At 36.3% G+C, this 21134-nt stretch overlaps 1 protein-coding gene across 1 annotated transcript in view; it reads right to left on the reverse strand.

The window, feature by feature from the left end:
* XPOT (exportin, tRNA) overlaps positions 1-19634 on the reverse strand; it is a 24799-nt gene extending 5165 nt beyond the window's left edge. The window contains exons 1-18 of the mRNA XM_010139807.1: positions 19499-19634; positions 17744-17826; positions 16578-16634; positions 15011-15080; positions 13606-13824; positions 12815-12999; positions 12291-12459; positions 10755-10991; positions 10397-10435; positions 7361-7423; positions 6270-6394; positions 5304-5448; positions 5042-5161; positions 4774-4868; positions 3910-3979; positions 3238-3476; positions 2468-2753; positions 486-675 (exon numbers count right to left, since the gene is read on the reverse strand). Coding sequence (XP_010138109.1) covers positions 486-675; positions 2468-2753; positions 3238-3476; positions 3910-3979; positions 4774-4868; positions 5042-5161; positions 5304-5448; positions 6270-6394; positions 7361-7423; positions 10397-10435; positions 10755-10991; positions 12291-12459; positions 12815-12999; positions 13606-13824; positions 15011-15080; positions 16578-16634; positions 17744-17826; positions 19499-19558 — 2452 coding nt within the window. The 5' untranslated portion in view covers positions 19559-19634. The remainder of the gene's footprint in view (positions 1-485; positions 676-2467; positions 2754-3237; positions 3477-3909; positions 3980-4773; positions 4869-5041; positions 5162-5303; positions 5449-6269; positions 6395-7360; positions 7424-10396; positions 10436-10754; positions 10992-12290; positions 12460-12814; positions 13000-13605; positions 13825-15010; positions 15081-16577; positions 16635-17743; positions 17827-19498) is intronic.
* Positions 19635-21134: the final 1500 nt, after the last annotated feature.

Consider the following 21134-nt stretch of genomic DNA (forward strand, 5'->3'; position numbering starts at 1 on the left):
CTAATGTGCATTTGGCCACTAAGGGTGAAGAAAACCTGGTAACTATACAAAAATAAATATATAGCCTTCAACCACGGATACCATGAAATGTTACAGAAGTTAATGATGTGTCTTTTAGAAAATAAACACCGGCAGCTCTGAGTGGTCTTGCCCAACAGACTGAACATTGCTATACATTGTTATATATTGTATGATCTCTATCAAATACAGTGATGCATGAAGATTTATTATTACACCATTCTTGTCTCTACAGACAGAGATGACACAGAAGCTGAAAAGATCAATAATGAGAACATGCCTGTTATAGCTGGGTTTCACAAACCCAAATTCTTGCTCAACAGGTAAGTTGAACACTGTATTTACATTAGTCCATTCTACCTTAACATTGTTAATAGTATTTGACAGGAACTAGGCTAATGATTTTAGTATCAAAACTTAGATGAGAATAACCATACTACTACCCTTTGAGAAAGTGAACTATTTACCTTGATTAGCTATGACTTCACTCATTCCACTGCCAGTTACTGTCTGCAGAAAAGCAAAGTAACTCCTCCTCAACATTTGTTTTTCTAAAGCAGCTGACTGGTCATTTTCTTCTGCTGGGAGGAGCAACACCTCAAAAATTGCATGAAGTAGTGGCATAAACATCTGCTGCAGAAAAGGTGAAACCTGTGTCTGTGGAGAAAGGAAGAGGGTATGCCACTCAAACAGTTACAGAAATTGAACGCTTTGAAATTAAAACTTAAGGGCTTGTTACAATTCTCAGCTTTGATTCATCTTTAAAGGTGATATTTTCATGTACCAACTATTTATAACAAAATGAGTCACATTTGGGTCACCATGAACATTAATGCATCTTGACTTACACGCCACTTATTTAAAGTCTTCACAAAAGTATCTAGGCCCATCTAGTCTCATTCTGAAGAGCAATAGAAACTCTCTCAAGATTTCTCATCCTTCTGTTCAGACAGACACTATTTCAAATTCCCTGAAATATCAAGGCGGGGGTGTGTGTGTGCACTGTAGTTACAGAAAACAAACCTCTAAGATGTTAAAACTGGCAGCAGGCCACCTTTTGTAGCATTTGGCTTTAAAGACTGCTTAATGAAAAGTTTTCCCAAGCTGAAATACTACTGGCATTACAGAATAAAATTGTAATTTATGTCCTGCTTGCAGTAAGAAATATATGTAAGGGCACTAAAATGACTGAACACTTACGAATTGAAAAAGTGAAGGTGTGCGCTATTCAGCCACACCCTAGAGTTCCCTAAAGAGGCAACTCAGGTGTTCATTTCTTAAAGATCATGCAAGGTTTTATCTTTAATCTTCTCCTTACTGTAACTTGAAAGTATTCAGGGTGAGACTATGGAAGCTAGTATCTTTATTTTAGCATATTATACTAAGAATGGTACAGTACCATAAAAAGTTAAACATCACTTGCATCTGAACATTGTAAATGTCTAGTCTAGCTGCTATCATTTTTTTACCTTTCTCACCTTAGACATATTACTTTTAATTATCTATTGTTATCTTGAATTGCTTTTAGCATAACTTGCAAAAAGGACTAGAGTAATAAAAAGTTTAACTCCCTAATCTCTGAAATACTTGATTTTTCAAAATTCCTTCTCTCTACGCTGCAGATGATACACTCCAAAGAGAGATCCACATATTAGATTCACACAGGTATATTCTGGCTCTGTTCTGCTGCTTACAAAATGCACTTCACTTTTAGTAATTTTAATTTTGCATTCTGCTGAAAGGTTTATTTTAGTATATTTAAAGGCAAAATATTCTTATGGTAGCTCCAGGGAACAAACCATGAGTAACAGGTTATATATTTAATTGACTTTGCAGCTGAACTGTTTGAAACTAGGAAGCTCTCAAAGGCTACACTTCATGAACCTTTGCTAGATAATCAGTTGTGAGTGCTGCTCCCACATAATACATATCTCGTTCCTCCTCCATTTCAAAACCTCTGTATTTGTCAGCCTATTTTGAATAGGAATGCGTTAAGCCTTGGTGTATGTTCTTATGCACCACCACTGCATTGAGATCTTGTAAATCAATATTCTTCCCTAAACATGCATCTGATATTTCTGTATCTCTGTATCTCCTGAAAATTTGTAAGAAATGAGAAAATTCACTTTGAAGCTTGCATAGTTTGTAATACAAGCTTAACACTTTTGTGGGGGGCATTAAGTTAATTGTGTCAATAAAAAAACCATTGTGTTGCAAGTAGTGTTTTAAAACACTAAACTCCAAAATTTAGAAACAACGTAACATTGAGACTAAGGACCACTCATTTAGTCACTGCAAGTCCAGCAATGAACAGTTGTCATTGAAGACCATGTTTCTCAGTAGCAGCCTTACAAAAATACTTTTTGGTTAATTGTGAGATAATGTTCTAACACATAGCTATTTTTCTGGAATCAGGAAAGAGGCACGATCCTGAAAAGCTTATGCATACCTTGAACTTAGCTGTTATTTGGTTTATAAGAGGAATGAATTCTTGAAGATCTTTTGCTTCACAGTCTTTCAGCATGTGTTCAGATGCAGAAGGAATGAACGGAAGAACTTCTTCCTCTAGGCAAATAATCATGCGGTGAAGGAAAGTGCGGACACCACTTCTCAGAACTTCCTTTTGTAATGGACAACTGAGAGCTGGCAAAAATGTTTGTAAGCAGTCCAAATAAACCTCTGAGCAGCCACATTGTTTTACAGTTTGCTTATTGCTGAAAGCCTTGCTGGTTCGGCTGTAAAAGCAATACACCGAGTTATATATAACCTCATGTTCCAATACAATGAAGACGCAGTAACACTGAGAACCACACATGCTTTAAAACCCATGTGCTAAACTAGAATATTACATCTCATGAAATGGGAGCCTAATGCCGGAAGTAAAGAACAGAATTATTTGATACTACACTTCAGCAGTTTCTGGAGAATTAAATTATAACAATCTACAAACAACATATAGTAGAATCGCTCCATACAATTCTTTGAGAAGGGAACAGATGGTAGTTCCGTATAAACTTGCTCAGTATTCTCTGTAGCTACATCCACAGCAGCCTTTTCTAAAGGGGACTTAACTCATTTTCTGGGCTACCATAACAGATTCTATAAGCTCTGATTAATTTTCTAGGTCAGTAAAGTAGAAACTCATCCCCTCCTCACAATAAATCCTTTATATTTCCCTTTTACTCAAACCAGAAAATACAGTCACTGTGCTATACCTACCTAGCAAACCCAACGGCATGATTGAGGCAGTCGGCCAGTGCCATCTGCCTGTCCTCATCTTGTGCCATCATCAGTTTCTCTAACAATACTTTGAACTTCTCCATCAGTGGAGTCAACAAATTCCTCATTAGAACCTGTTTTCTTTCTGCAGAGTATTCGCTGTTAACTATTAATACTCCAGCTGTTTCGTAGATGAAAAGTTGATCATCGCTGCTTAGCAGAGCCTGGTAACCATTTTCCTAAAACGGAAGGTAACAGCCATAATTCACTACATGTTCCTTATCAAAGTTGTCTTCCCAAAGTTTAAAGATACTACTCTTTAATTATGTGTAAGTAATCTCATTTACAGTAGTTTTAGTCTCTTCCTACTTACGTAGAAGAATCACGTATATGTAAAAACATAGTTGAAGAAACAACTGTTTTTATACAACTCAAGACAGAGAACCTTCTATACAGACCCATCTCTTAGCCTGTACTCCCAGAAACCCATATAGGTAAGACTATTAAAATTAGGTACACACGTAAAGCATGAGAGTGATATCACACCAAAAAACCAGAACAGTTATTTGTTGAAATGTTTGTGTGCTAAGCTTACAATTCATTAAGTACTCAGGCACATTGATGAATAAGTGCAAACCTCATTTATTACAAAATCCTGCTGTAAATACTCACAGGAGGAGAAAGTTCCAGCAGGTCTTGTATTCTGTTCAGAACATCTTCAATAAAGGGATTCATTTGCTTACTGAAGTAAAACACAAGTACACAGTACTATTTAGAAGCACATGCGCTTTTACAGGTTTCCTGGTATTTTATTTAATCTGTAAAGCTAGACACTAAACTATTTCTCAATATAGAATACCCCTTTCAATATCAAAGCACTGCTGTAGAAAAATCTAGTTTATGGATATGGTGCTTGTGGCCAAAAGACCTGACATAGTGGGAAATAAACTTTTCTTTCTTACTTTCCTTCACTTTTTAAAAAACATGCATAAATAGCCTCCCTCGTTTGAGTTAAATATTTTCATTAACAGTTGAAAAATAGGATTCTTCCAAAATCTGAACCATCTTGGAGATTCTCCTGCATCTACATTAACTATATGCCTGTGAAATAAGACCAACAGGACAGGAGTGTTTGAAGGGCTCTACTACGCTGAATAAAATTCATCAGTGTAAGTTCTGTAAACATTCAGAATTTGGTCAGGGACAGGGAAGAGTTACTCTTGGGAGTCTCTATATCCACTCACTCTCAGCTCTGCTGACTGAGGAAGGACAGACATTTACACTGTTCATCAGTTTAAACATCTAATCAAAATAAGCTAAGCATATGTATTCCGGTTCTTTGTTCTGCAACATATTTTTCTTCTGCTATCTTAGTGTTATACAACAGGACAACCCTGCAAGAGCACTGTTTTGATATACTACTTCCTTGCAGTCCATTTAAGGCCCAGCCTGTTTCAGTGACAGCTGTGGTGTACAGAAGGGCTACCTATGGTAAATCCAGTGCCATTTGAATACATTCATAGCAGCTTTACTCACTTAAGAGACTTGACAAATCTGGAAAAGAGGTAAGCTGTTCGACTTCGTACTTTGGGACTTGCATGGCGAAGACCACGGTGATCTAAAAATGCCATCTGCAATCAAGAAAGTATCTCAGTCTCAGAATCCCTAAACAAGGGAGGGAAAAGCTAATCATCCAACAACTTAAGAAACCCAGCTTCTTTAGTGACCTTCAAAAGAAAATTTCCTAAGTCTAAGGACTAATCTAGTCTTATATACTCAAAAATGTAAATGAGATCAAACTTACTAGAACAGTTGGAATGTGCTGAGGTTCAACAGCAAAGAATTTTTCATATCTAACTACAGTTTCAAAGAATTCCAGGGTCACTGATGTATGTTGATAGGCACTAACACCAGAAGTCACCAGCTACAAATAAAAGCATGAGCAAGTTACTACTTTAGCCATTTATGACAATGTGAAATGCAGGTAATTAAGATGAGCCATTTGAACTGGAATGTTCCAGTCTTTATTAGCATCTTTTGATAGCTCCCACACCACACATGCTTACCGTTCTCATCATGTCTTGTAAAGCCGTAGCTTTTGTAACATCACCAGAGAAGTGAGCACCATGAGATACAGGAAGAGCCTCAGCCAACATATACAGCAGCCTGATTGCTACTTCTACTTCCATGAATCGTGTAGTCTGCCAATTTCTAGAGAAAAAATATGAAGATCATTTTAGTCTGTAGTAGTGTATGAGATAACCACAGTTCTACCACGTTACTATTTTCTTTTCAGCCTTCAGATGCACAGCATAAGAAGAGGAGATTTAAACTAAGGAGATTTAAACTAAGAAAAACATTGTTAGACCTAGGCAGTATTTCAGGATGCTTCTGGAAGACTTAATCCACAAACACAGCACCTTGCCATCAGAGCATTACCAATTTTCTTTACCAGTTTTAACTTGAAAGCTACAAATTTCTTCAAGTGCTTATTTAGGTACAAAACCACCTACTGTGACATGGGGACAAGCCATTCAGCTTCACTAAAAGGAGGACTCAGTCAAGCAACCAGTAATAATGTTTCTCTATTTACATGCAGAGTTTCCAGTTCTCCCCTTTTTTTTAAAAATGCTTCACTTTATTTTCGTTTCCCTGCCCAACCTTGGTCTTCTGATAGCAGTAACACATAGAATTATTTGCCACATTTCTTAAGTATTTCCCTGGGGTGTAAAGTGAACACCTGTCCAAATGGCTGTTGCTGTGTAAGTAAAAGACAAAGATCAAGAAATATCTCTAGGAGAAAAAAAAAAGAATTAGCTGCCATTTAAGGTTACAAAAAGAAAGCTTTCTCTTTAAGTAGCTGAGTAAAAAAATAATACAAAGTCCTATTTATCATGAAGATGTAACAAGCTCGTTCTAGCAATTGGCTTCACCTTTCTACATCACACTTAGATTCATTACCAACTCTGACAGTTACAAAAGGCAAAAAAAGCTAAGGGTGTCATGTAAGCAAGTTAAAACCCCCAACTTACTGAAGCGTAGTGTTAAAAACTCTGCGGACAGATGCCAACAGTAACTCTGGTGAGACCTGAGCAAGTCTGTCTAGCAACAGTTTCAACTGTTTCCTGTACTCCACAAACATGGCTTCGTCTTCACCCTACAAAACATTCACGTGTCAGTAAAGTCCATATTTTCATGTTTAAATACACCCACAACTGTTTCAGACAATTACACCTCAACCAAAAACGTATACATACAAGAACAGTAGACCACGCTCCAAGAATGCTCACCCTACGCTATTGCAACGTAACAGCAGGCTACTTTTTTGGCTGGTTGTAATACGTTGAGATCCACTGCATTCGGTCCAGAAAGCTTTTTAAAAAAGAGCTTTCCAAACTGAAAACTAGGTAAAACTACAAGGAAGAAAATGCTCTTGGCAAAGCCTTATTGTCCCAATTCCTGAAAATTGACTCAGTATTCAAAGATGTTCTTTCTCAGCATCTAGTTTAGTTTTAAAATTAAACTGAGAGAAACATCTGCGATAGACTGCATACAGTTTAAGATAACCTTTTTAAGAATATAACTCTCTGAACAGCCTGGAGCAAAAGTAAGTCCAACATACTCAATCATTACTGCTATCTGACAGATGGAAGCATGGGAGGAAAGTGAAATCAAAGACCTTCTGCCTCCTTTAGCTTATTTTTGCAGAGGTTTGACCATTTAAAACAGGTCGAAATTCATTCAGAGAAGCTACTCATTACACAGTGTTTCTCACATCTTTTTGGAAGACAGAAGCATTGTGCAGAAACACACAAGCTCACACTGAACAAGGTAGCTGACAGCACAGCTCTATTCACCTAGGAATAATTCTGCACAATTGCAGATAGAAATATTCTGTTAACTGAACTGGCTTGGGTATCCCTTTACTATGTTGTTTTTGTCCTGTGAAGGTTACGTCCTATGCCCAGAGGTTAAAAAAAGCTTTCCATGTAGCAAAAAAATTCACCCTATAGACCTTTGCTTCCTACCTTCAAATCCTTAGCCTATGAAAGCTAACAACCTCAAAAGCATGAGCAAGTTTTTCCTACATATAATTTAAGTTGCACTTGTCTGTTCACATTACCTCATTTTCAAAATTATATTCTTCATCATATGTTAACTTCTTCATAACAGCCAACATGATTGCCTAAAATAAAAACAGAACTGTAAGCACAGATGCAGACAAATGACGAGAAGTAATAGTTCAAAGCATACAGTGAAGGAAACATTAAAGCAAGTGTTAAATGTTTACAAATATTTTAAATCCCACTTGAATTATTACTTCCAGAGATTTAGCCAAAGTAATAGTCCAAATTAAAAAACTCATGGATTATATCCAAACAATAGACAGACACCATTCCAGATACACACCACTGATGACTGGAGCTCTCATTCTCTGTCAGTGTTATCTGGCTTTGTTTCCCATTTGTAATCTGTGCTGTTTGGCTCATACTGAAAACAACAAATGACTGAACCAGGCACAGTTGCCCAAGAGCCTGTTTTCACGGGGCAGGTCAGCTTAGCCATAAAGTTCTCTAACAGCTCAACATCCTTGACAGGACTTTTTTTGGGGAGAGGTTAACAAGCTGAATTGGTTCAGCAAAGAATCCAGGAGTAGGAGCCAAGGACAGCAAACAAGCATAAGAAAACCAGAACCTTCATTTTTCAGCAGCAGCAAGTTGCTAGATCGGTTAAAGCAGCGATGTGCAATTTCACCTTAGAGAGAACTGTTGGCAAGTCCTAAAACAACAGTAAAGACTCAATTTCTACTGAAGCATCAAACTCTAAATGTATCACTTTGATCTTACTAAGCATTTACTAGTTCAACTTTTCAGAACTCTGATTTAATGTTTTAAATACATGGAGTACTCGATTCCATTCATGCTTTCCAGGATGGATAGAAGTTGGATTGACAGTGAGATTTTTATAAATACATTTTAGCTATTATAATTTTCACATTAGTTTAAGTTTATTCTGGGGAGCCTATAAAGATATGTATTAAATTTAAATCTGCCAACTGGACAGAAAGCTATTCTGAATATTTAAAACTGAATCAAAGGCAGCCCATTTTTATATCTATGGCAACAACGAAGTGTTAGAAGTCCAAGAGAATATTAACTAGCAACAAGTAATGGGGCAGGACATATCTATATACCTATTACAAGGAATGGGTTCACTGAATATCGGAGAACTCTCAGTAGAATTGTAACAGGTATTTAATCACCATTACAGAGCACCTCAACCCTATGACCTACTATCAGGTGAAAAAATAAATTTTGTGTCTTTTTTTCCTCTCATTGGTTAAATTCAGTAGCCAGTGCTTTTACTATAACTATAGCAAATGAAAATGCTGATCACGTAGCAAGAACTTGATTAGCATTTTTCAATTCTCTTCCAGTACTGGAGGTTCTGAACACAGATAGCTATAAATTTCAGATAAATAATGAACAAGGTAAATTAAAAAAACCCCCAAAAATATTTTGACAAATGAATCATGATTAAGTATGTTTCATTTTAAGTGCAAAACCTGACATTTACACCAAAATGATTTAAATTGAGGTGAAATTCTTGGTGATCTTGCAAGACGCTTGTAATACTTGAAGAACACGGTCAAACAGGACCAAGACCAAACAGGACAGCAAGAATGTGATCAGGCTTTCTATTGACAGTAGGCATCAGCATCATCTGAGAAGTCTCTGCTTCTCTGTAAGAAGTGGTATTAAAGAACGGAAATAGCTGCAAAATGTTAATGTGATATGCTTGTAGTCAGAAATGCTCAGAAACACCTATCATTTTAAGAATTAAAAATGTGATGCTGCTAATGAGAAAAACTTTGGGACTTCGAAAGCACAACAAACAAGATCCCCTTTTTTCCTGATTGAATAATGAACAAGTTGAAAGTGAGAACTTCTTAGGCACAAAACTTTAAAGGAATGCTACTAAGAACACAATTTAAAGCTTAAACACAAACAACAGTAATTTAAAGTTTAAAGACGAACAACAGTAAGACTTAGTCTATTTCCAAATACTTTATTACTTGTTGGATGAAAGAAGATTGGTATAACCTCTTCTCAGTTTAACACAAATCCTCAAACAGCTCTCAATGAAATTAAGTAATAATTATAACACAAAGTTTTTCACTATGAAAACAAGTTTAACAAAACAGATTATGGGAGAGTAACACATTAAAATTTTCAGTGTCTTAAGTGCACTGTAGGAGTAATTTGGTTTGATGCAGTTATAAGAACAAAAGAGACACAGTTACAAAATAAAAGATTCAGTGATGTTATCAAACTTATTTTGTTACCTCACCCAATTAAAACAGACGTTAGACAAAACTAGATCAAGATAATCTAAACCACAGTTATCTAAATTCAGCTTTTCATGTTAGAACAGGAACAGAACTCATTTTTCTTCGCAAAGGAAAATGAATCACAGCTGTCAGCTGTATGAACTTACAAAATACCTGCACCGATCTAACCAGCTCAATGTCTAAATTAGTACATCCACATTGTTGCTGAAGAGTCACATGGAAAAGAAATTTAAAAAGGAATATGCTGAAAAAAGAAGTTTACTACTTTCAAAACTGGACATTATTTATTAAACTTAATGCTTTATATGTAAACAATACATTAAGCTTAAGTGTAAAGTAATGCTCATTGTAAGTACAGGTCTTATATCTGAACTGCAGCTTCTTTGGTAAGTTTAACTTGTGATACTATCAAGGGTTGAATTTTATGACAACCCTTCCCATACTTCTTGCAATTAGGACAAGTTTTAATAAAATACCAACCCCCTCTTCTATCTTGATTTAAGGGCATTCTATCACCAGCGGAGACTGTACAGGAGCTTACCAACATATGCGTAAGAGTTGCTTGGGAAAACCAGCCCTAAAATATCTTTCGTCTTCATACACAGTTTGATATAGGTTTACTGTTTAAAGAAACAGCTGTAGTTACTTAGAAGATGGAACATACTGCCCTTACTTTTACATCTTCTCTTTTAATTACTGTCACATGCACATTTTAAAGCATATAAATAAAACAGGATTTGTTTTAGCAAAATGATTCCGACCCAATGTGTTCTTGAAAAAAAACTCTAATAAAAAGAAAATACTTACTTCTACATTAGCTTTTTGTTGGTCTGAAAGTGCAGAAAGCTGTAAAATAAATTTCAAATGTTATTTTTTGTATAGTAACTCTGCTATTACTAACAGGAAGAGACAGGTTTGCTTTTTTTAAACGGCCATATGATCTGCAAGTCTTCTTTCCACTTATGATTCAACCCATCCTTTGGATTTCCAAGCAACACTGCAGAAATAAGCATGACCACAGCCATTAAAGATACTGAATGCTAATTAGTAAAGGAAAGCTATTTTGCAAGTCAGCTTGCATATAGTGTAAGATTCATATATTCCAACAAAAATCGAACTCAATAATGTAAAAAAATGATGTTAAGTTGAAGCCAGACATATTTACTTGTTTCAAGATGTGAAGGTAGTCATAACAAAAGCCAATGATGTTAGAGGAGATGTCATCATCTTCGTGAATTAGCAGTTGCAACATTAGGGCCACCTTTGCTTCAATAGCTTGCAGAGTGTCTTGAGCGCTCTTCATATCTCCACTTTTTATCAGTTTAGTCCAACTGGCTATTAATGCTTGCCCCATCCCATTGACCAGCTTGGAAAATCTGGCCAGAAAATCCACATCATCCTCCTGCAAGAAAAGACAGCCCATTAAAAACAGTAGTAGAGCTCATGCTTAAATTGTGCGAGCCTACCGACTGTATGACCACTGGTCTAGTATGTAGAAGAAATAAAAGCCACATTTGTCTCCTAGATGGAAAGTACAATTGTCTGGTTTGTTTTTCTCGGGGAATGGAGAGAGAAAAATTAAAGCAATGCCAGATTTATCTGTCCTCCATTATACAACAAGTAGTTTGCTTCATCACTTCAGATTAGTTAGTTTGTCTTACTACTTTGCCACAAAAAGCAGGTTCAAAATAAAAGCAGCAGCACGTACCTACCATATATTTTAAGCTGTAGAAGAGAAAAATGTTTTTATGGGAAAACTTCAAAGAATTAACAGCTGTAGCTCACTTCAGAAATACTGATAACAAGTACCTTTCAGTACTGCCTGTAAGAGTGAGTTAATGTTACATATGTACGGCTTGTTTTTGCAGAAGTACATTGATCAGAATTGAGAAATACCCCTAGACCAGTCCCCCCAAACAGATGCTTTGCTCTCTGCCACAACTGTACAAAAGCAGAAGAATAACAAGTCTTTCTCAGAAAAACTGAGGTGAGATTTTTAGAGGAACACTTCCTGAACTGATGAATGCATGTTGTCAAATTTGTATTCCTACTAAAATGTAGGAAAAGGCTTCAAAACAAAGAGATAATTGCCTTGCAATCTAAGGACTACAGCTTCATAAGGACTGGCTGCTCTTTCTCCATGGCAGGTAGCAAATAGCTCTTCCTTGAACACTTCAGCTGCCAGGCATGCATGTTCGGTTAGTAGGTATGTTTCCAGCTTAGATAAAAGCCTCATATCTGATGATGCAGGCATGCAGAGCAGCAGACGTGCCCGTAAGTAAGCTCTTTCCCCTAAGTAATTATGCACAGCTGATCCAATGTCTTACCCTAAAAAAACTCTACCTTGGCTACAATACCTTTACAGAATCATTCAGAAGAGAAGATTCAAGGCAACAAGACAGAGAAGCAGCATTAAGAGCAAGCATTAACACTTTAGGAGAGGAGCAGAGGAGTTACATAATACCTTGCTTCTAAACCAAAAAAACTCAGGTTGAGGAAATGCAGTGTGTTTTAAAATGAATAAAGAATATTAATAACAAGCTGTTAAGTATGAAAAAACTGTAAGAAGGGTTTAGCTTTGATGCAGAAGTACAACTAATTCTAGTCTGTGGGCTTAGTTTTATAGATCTCTGTTAACTTGTTTATTTAAGAACTGCTGGAAACCTATGACCATTCCTATTGTAAACATCAATATACAAACCTGATCAATACTGAAGAGGCCAGCAGACTGCAATACTTGACACAGAGATTCAACCAACTTGGTTTTATCAATTGGGTCCATTCCTTTATTTACGATTTCAAACAAACAATCACAGGCTTCTTCCCGAAGAACTTCCACAGACATGTGACCTAGCAGCATATTTATAAACCTTCAGAGAAAAAAAAAAATGTTTACCTTTATACGTACACAGCAGCAGGGTATAAGAGCTTTATGTTATTTGTGTGAATATTTACAATGGTTTCTTTTGACAAGACAGCGTTCAAGTCTATTGTACTGTCTCAGCCCACCATTTTATACATTTAAGGAGAACCTAGCAAACTGTGTGTCTATTTTGGCCATTATATCAGCTTGGCTTGCAAATCACTGTACTAAAACCACCCAAACTCCAAAGATTATATATAAAGTCCTTTTTCAAAGACCAGTTTTATTTCTATTTCATAGAAATACAGTCAGCACTCCATCAAGGTTATTTTTGCAAACATATTCCATGAAAAACCCCTTACCTTTCATTGGCTATCAGACTCAAATCTATCCAGGATACATAAGCTCCAACTACTTCAAGGCACTGGCATGTCAACTCCGAGTTATTATATTGATAATTTTGTAAGATTTGGTACCATGATTCCACCAAACTTGGAATGCACTGTTCCCTCATAGTATCTTTTAATAAGGTGTTCCTACGAGCCTCCTATCAATATAGAAAAAGGATAAATCAGTCTTGTCATAGATTAGTATCTTGTCAAATTAGTCACACTTTTATACCCACTACCAGACACCACTTGTCCTAGCAAGATAAATAACAGAGAAATTCAAAGAGATCACTATTTTTTCTTGCAAGAAATAAACCCAAAATACCCCAGTTTTTGTTCTTTTTTTTCTACCATGATGCCCAAACACTGAAGAAAGGCAGACAAAGCAGAAAAGTCCTCTAGATCATTAAATGGATTTTTGAGGTTAGGACACCTTAAAAAAAATCAGAAAAATTAACTAGAAACACTAGAAAAAATTAACATTTTAAAATGAGGCAGACTAACAAATTAAATAACTGAATTGTTGAATCAGTTCATCAAGTGTTGTTAGCTCTTTGATCAAAAAATACATTAACCAAGAAGTACAAAATCATTGAAAACATTAAGCAACATATAGCTTTTGGATCTAAGCCACCTAATGCCTCTAAAGCAGAGCTGCCATAAAAAAAACCCCCAACATAATCTCTGCAAATCTTCTGCTGTAATTAAAGTTAGAGAACTTTCTGAAAACTTAAAACAAATGTTAATACATAATAACAACTTGCCTCTGATGTATGAACAACATCCCGGTCTACCAGCTCAGCATCAACAGCCATCAGGATTCTGAGGTACATGTCCACGCCTCGTGGATTAAGGTCAACTACTGACAGAATATCAAAAAAAAACTTGGGCCATTTTGTGAGATATTCAGTAACAAAAAGCAATGCAAAGACTTGTGCCGCTTTGTTGCGAATAAAAGTCTTCTCAGGCTGGGGATTCAGCATCTGGTAGAAACAAGATATTTCACTTGTATATTCTTACTACATTAGAGAAGAATCATATATGATTGTTGATCTCCATATAGCGATTCATGTACTACCTCTCTTCCTGGCTGAGATAAATAAAGTCCTTTCCAAGGACTTTGAAGACAATTTAGCTAAACTGTAATCAGACAAAACATTCTCTCTGGTTGATGCAGTTCTAAGCCTTTCATTCAGTACTAAGACATCAAGTGTACCATTCAAAGACTATAAACACTCATTTGTCAGTTTGATGAAAGGAGCAAACAAAAACTTCCAGAAAACAACTTAGTCATCCTGGAGTAAGCTCGTGCCTACATTAGATGTTAGCTTTAAGAATAGTAATTTTCTAAATCTAAGCTCATGGAGCGGGAGGACAGGACCATAAAATCTGTAGCTACCAATCTCCCTCCCTCTCTCCTTCCCCTTTTCTGTAAACTCCTCCTAAATGGACCAGCTTGCCACAAAAAGGAATTAAAAGCAATTTAATCCACTTCACAATGATCTGCTCTTCAAGTGGTATTATATGCCATTTCCTACTGTCTTCTACAACCAAAGCAACTATGTTAATTTCCAGTGCAGAAATGGAATGATAATTAGATAATGGCAGGTACAGGCAGGTATCAGCCCACTTGATGGTTCTGCTGATTGCAAACTCTTGGGTGCAACTGATACTACCTGTTCAGCTACAGTAACTAATGCCACAAGAAAAAGTAGCTAATACTCTGCCATAGTATTAACAGATGAATGATGCTATTCATTCATAAACATCTGCTAGTATTCTAAGTAAGCAGGCATTTGGCCAGGAGGGTCTTAAGAACAGAATTACTGCTCCTCCTCTAGACGCTCAGGAACCTGGATTATGGCTTTCTAAAAGGGAAACTTTTAATATTCCTTATTTTGCACACAACTGATTAAACCACAATCATTTTCTGACATAAGAGTTTTATATTTAGCACTAAATTGAAGCACAGACTTCTTCAACATCTGATTTAAAGAATTTCTAATAAGGACTAGCATGTTAAAAGCATTTAACTATTGGATACCATATATCTTCAGGAAGCCATCTTTAAACTCAGATGACAGATTAACATTTAGCCCACACTCAATGCTTTATGTAAGCCTACCAGTGAGCCTACTCTGCAAGACTGCTGTGACAGGACTTACTTACCTGTGCTTGCAGCCATGTTATGAGTGTTTCCCTAATTAGCTGCTGCTGGACTTCAGTAAGTTCAGAGTATCTGAAACAAAGCATAATGGTATCAAATACAGCTGCTTCATGATAAGCTCAACCTTCAGTAACGCAACATCAAATAGGTTTTGCCTATAATACTGCACATTAATATAAATGAAAGGTTCCTAGAAAAGGAATTTACATGGCTATTTGCATATGAAAATTTGAAATCAAAGACACAAAAATAAAGAAAAACATTTTGCCCATATCAATGGATTACATTTTGAGGCACTACTGCCTCCTATTTGAGTAGGAGCTTGAAACTTTGCAGGAAGGCTGCTCTATCAGGGACAGGACTTGGGACACTGACAAAAATACACATTTGACCGTAAGCCACGGGGAGAAAGAAGAGACATCTGAATATGCTCAAACTTGTTTACCACACAAGGAAGATGGTCAATAGTGAGCAAAAGGAAGTCCTTCACTGATCTGAACTACAGCAGATTTATTATCAGACACATGTTAAAAAAGCAAACGAGTAATTCTGCTTTAGAGCCTTGGCAAAATTTAACATTATACCCAGCCCACCTCAAATACTACCCACACAACATGTTCCTTCCCAGGACTAGCTAAGCTGAGAACACTCTCCTTGCAATAGAGCTGTTTACAGGTTTGGTGCGGTCCTTAACAGAAATGATTGCTGAACGTGACTCCAAGGTTCCTGACAACTAATTATTCATTAAGGAGACAAAAAAAGCAATCCCACTGAGGACACTCAAAGAAAATAAGAAATAGGAAAACAAGAGAAAACATACTGCAGAAGCAGGTGACAGCAGTGGAACAAGCAGAGAAAGATGGACAACGAGGTAAAATCAGGTAAATAATAATAAAAAAGCCACAGAAAGTTAAGTGTAAGTTTTTCTTCACTAGATAGTTGTGAAAAGTCAGACACAAAATATATCTTATTCCTATCTAAACACTGACCCATGTGTTCAGAATATTGCAGTCACAATGATAATGCAAGAGTCAGACCCCTCTGTTATGATGTTCAAGTCCAGACCAAACAAGCCCAAAGTGTGAAAAATAATACACCTCCATGCAAAGAAACTTACATTATTTCAAAGTATTTTTTTCCTAAAATTATGATTCTATGAAAATACCACTCAGTGAAAAGACTACTTTCTCTTAACATCCCTGCCATGGTTACTGAATGAATAGGGCTTTGTCTGAAGTCCAGGACTGTTCTGAGCAAGCCTGCTACTTGCAGGACTTTTTTCTGCAAAAATCAGTGAGAGTACAGAGTAAGGCCTGAATCTCCAGAAAGGAGAAAGTTTGGGTCTGTGTTGGGCCGCTCACAGGTGTTAAGATTAGCTAAGTAGAGCATGCTGCTCAAAACCCAACAAGCTGTTCAAAACCCCTCTCCCAGGAAAAATACAAGAAAGTCCTCTGGATTAGATTAAAGCCACCTCATCAATCACACCATGATGATAATTTTAAGTTTCTCTACATTAAAAAGGAAAAATTAAACAGATGTATATGGCTGGTGTTAGGAAAGATTACTTACTTGAACTTAATTTGGTGTTCCAAAACTTGAAAGCAAAAGAACTTGATGTGATCATCACTAGAAAAGAAAATTAAATTGTTACTGGTGGCAACACTGTACAGGTCTCTGGGAAGAAAAGAAATTCCTCAACTATTACAACCAGGTTATCCCTTTGGCAAATCACGAATTACTGAGCACCAAAAAAAAAAATGCTACTGCTACTAATTCAAAGGAAAAATTACAAATGCTCAAGCAGTTAATTTGGTAAAAATGAGCAATTGTTAAATTAATATTTATGTTTGATACTATAATATTTTTTCTATAGCCACCAATTTGTTATGCTTTCGGTACTGAACATACAAAACTACAATGCCTATAGTATGCTGCCTTTACAAAAATCTTTCAGGCTTCAACAACATATCCATTAGTACAGTAAGTGCAAGTTGTACACTGTGTCTTAAAGAGCAAAGCTAAAGACAAACTGAGATGCAGATTAGGAAGGGACATTCCACTTGCTATATAATTAAAGTCCACAAGTTTATTTTATTATCTAAAAATTGTACCAATCATAATGTATTTTAGTTAAACATTATAAAATACTGGTTTCATATCCTGTGTGGTTTTGTTAATTACTGCATACTCTGTTGGAGTCAGAAGTTTTGATAAATCATTTACAAAAAAGCATTCACCATAAATCACTGTTGTTATTCATGATATATACACCCATCAATTCCCTTCCTACCCAAATTATTCTGTGACAGAGCAACAGCCTGTTATTTGAGATATAAATACCCAACTTTGTGCAAAAATAGTGGTGTCTATGGGACGGCCTACTCCGTAGAATAAAGGCAAGGAACTATTTCTGAAATTATTGCATAAAAAGTCTCACAGTGGGAAATTTTCAGCACTCCTCCCCAAAAGATAGCACGAGGACTCATTCTTTTTTCCTAGATTTCATAAAACAGCAGTCTTTAAGGCTAATAAGTTTACACGGTGTTTTATTATTTATACATTGCTCTTCCTTGAGAGGCATTATACAGAAAGCACAGATGAACTATGATACTAAAAATAGCATGAAGACCATATTAACTTCCAGCAATTTACAGTTCGCCTATTAGGTAGTAGAGCTAAAACCAGACCCAAACATATTACAAATGAAAATAAGCAATGATTCTTATCCACATTACCTGTATATACTCTGAGCTAGCGCTTCTGCGCAGACTTGCCAAGCATCCTGAGATATCTTCAGCTGCTCAAAGTAGGCGAGTGCCTGCAAACATACAAGGAAGTTTCCTTTAAAAAAAGATCAAATAAACCACACAGCAAGACATCTCATTCACACTTAGACTCACATCAGAAATGTTGAGGTTAGAAGGGACCTCTGGTGACAGGGTCAGCTAAAGGAAGATTCTCAGGGCCTTTCTGGTTAGGCGCAAGTTAGCATCCAAGTTAAAATTCCGTCCATGAATTCTAACGAGAAAGTGATTGAGGTCTTTCACTGAAACCAACTCACTATTTTGGTGTACCACTTTGGCTGTATTTGACACCTCAAGCTCAAGAAACATTCAAACACTGATCACCTGACAGCTGTCTGTTTATGAATTTATTACTGCGACTGGAAAAAACTTCAACCAAATTTTAGATAATCAAGTTGCTTATCAGAACTTCTAAACAGCTTGACAACAGTTCACTTGATCTAATTACTTTCACTTACCACACTTAGCATGGCCTGTTATACAAAACAATAAAGTAACTTTTGAAATAGAGATAAGATTAACATTATTTCAATTCTATAAATGCATGTCAAGGGCTTTAGTGTTTTTGCATGTATTCAAGGGGTTTTTTTTTGGTGTCAAGTTTTTTTTTTGTTTGTTTTCTTTTTCTGCATTAGTTTATAATTGTTTCCATTCACCAAAGTAATTATTCATGAGTCGAAATAAGTTCTTAAAACAAGAATTCTCTTCCTGTAGATAGTACTGATAATTTTCTTATACTGAACACTTTTTCTAGAAAGTTTGGTATTTCCTTTACGTGTTGCATCTTATGCGGTTAGTGAAAAAGGTAAGTCACCTTTTACTATAAAATATTTCAAAATTAGGTGGATGGCATAGTTAAAAGATCAATAAATATATAAGCTTCCAATTTTGCAGTGATACTCTGTTAACAGAACACTAAAGATTAGCTATATCCATCCTTTCAAAAAGAACAAATACCCAAAAGCAACATAATTAACAGGCTGCTTAGGAACACTAGGCTGCATCAAACTACTTTAACTTTCTTATACATTCCAGGATTTATTTTATGAATACAAACCCAAGGTATTAACATCCTAATTTCTGAAAGATTTTACTAGACATTATCTTATAGACGGTTCAATTGGTAATCATTCAGTAAACAGAAATACTTACTCTTTACGTAGTTATATGAATTTTAATGCCTTTTCATAGGAGCATCTCTCATGAAGTAAGCAACTGTTTTAGATCCATTATTATTTCTTAACGTACTCTATGCAAATACAAGCTTCACTACACTTAAAAACACACATTTCAAGACAATGAAGGCATGTAATCCATTCAAATACAAAAACCACATCTAAGAATTAAAATGGTAATTGCAAGCAACTCATAGTTTTCAGTGGCTGCTTTTCATTCTGTGGGAACCTTCGTAAGGAGCTGAGCAACAAGTACAAAGAATTGAGGACTGAAAGAGAGCCCAGAAAGATAAATTTTATGCATGTTAAGTAAAATTTCACAGAACTGGCGACACACGACTTTCAGCTTACATGCTTATGACATGACTTTGTTTTGTACTTGCCACCACAAATCCTATGTATTGGTTAAAAAAATAAAAGCAACCCACACCTCTCACCCAAGAAAATATGAAACTTTTGCACTGAAAAAGCACCCCCAATTATTAGAGACATAAGCAAGTTAATTACATACTCTTTGTCTGAAGTCCGCATCAGCATTTGGGTTTAGCCCTAGAAGGGCTTGTTCATCCATCTCTACTGCTATACTCTTTGCTTCCTACTCCTAACTGGTTTGCCCACTTCTTCGAGAGGGGAAACTACGATCATCTGTAAACAGAGAAACTTTATTTGCTCAGCAGAACAAAAATTAAAAGCAGGACAGTAACAATCACAGAAGTCTGCCCACGAATCTCAACCACATCATGCGTACTCCACCAAAACATGAATGTGCATACATCTGATATCAGAATTCTAAGTCCTTTAATCAGTTTTTAATAGCACTAAACTTTTTATTGAGTAAGGAAAACTTGAAATGTCCATATATTTCAGCTCTCCTGAAAAGAGCTAGTATCTTAGTTAACAGAGAAATGGCATGTGTACTATTCAGCTGAAAGGCTTAACTCAAATTTCAAGCATGCAGAGACGGTTTCAGCAAGCTGACACAAGCATAAAGCTGCCACTGAAATGACAGACCACAAACTTCACAACTGCAAAAAAAGAAATCTCTACTCATCTCTAATATTGTTAAGATGCTTCATAAATCCATTTATGAAGTATTCCCCCTAGGGGAGCAAAGCCATTAGGAGGTCTTTCTTCTAAAGCAAGTGCACAAGAGAAGCGTCTCAGAAATTAACCACAAAACACATCATACTGAGCTGTTACAGTTTTCTGTTCCCACTAATGGGTGCTGATTTACTAGCAATTATTTTATTTAGAAAATTCAGTGTAAAATTAACAAGCTAGACAAATGGTATAACGATGACACTTCTCTATGGGCTATTCTGCAATGCTCTGGTAAAACACAGAATATGCAATCTTTGTCAAATACTAGGAAGTTGTTAAATAGTAAGAGGGGACAAAAATCCATCTATCCTTCAAAGCCCCCCTTCTGCCTGCCCATGGTAGCACTGTTAATTAGGCCCAAAATAAGGATTTGTTACATAAGTATGTAGGAGGTAGGGGAAAGGAAGATAGTCAAGAGTTAGAAATGAAATACAAAGGAGCTGTGGTTTGTAGCTGCCCACATGCCTATAGGTAGACCTTGTGATTTCTTAGCATTGCGTGTCTTCTGCATGCTCTACTGTTCACCCTCCCCCACTGGGAGAAAGGTGGCACAGTGACAACTGACAGCACGCATGCCTGAAAAGGAGAGCCCCAAATGTAACATGGTAACAGACAGAACCTTTGTATAAAACTCATTACAGAATACACTGTAACAAAATGTGTCATAAAAAGCAATTTAACAAGTAAAATGGAGTTTGTACCAAAAAATTGCAGGTAGCAGCAGTATAGAAACCAGAAAATCTGGAACAAAGTGATGACTCGTGGCAAAACAAGCTTCACACACTGCCTTAAGGCAGAGAGATCCTGGTCAGGGTGAAAACCTTTAGGGATTAAAGTTGCTCTGCCAAGCCTGCTACCTCTGTCTCCAACCCCCAACTTGTTTTCTCCATAATCAACATCCAGAATAGCTAGATTAAAATAAAGGTAAAATGCTGTGGGGATTTTTTCCCCTTTTTTAACAGCATCTTTGCTTAAGATCTGGTTTAGAGCTACACAAGGAAAACTATTTAACATACAGAAGCATGTTTTTGGCATATTTTCCTGCT

Source organism: Buceros rhinoceros, unplaced genomic scaffold (genome assembly GCF_000710305.1).
Source record: "Buceros rhinoceros silvestris isolate BGI_N320 unplaced genomic scaffold, ASM71030v1 scaffold17787, whole genome shotgun sequence".
In the NCBI taxonomy this organism is placed as follows: domain Eukaryota; kingdom Metazoa; phylum Chordata; class Aves; order Bucerotiformes; family Bucerotidae; genus Buceros; species Buceros rhinoceros.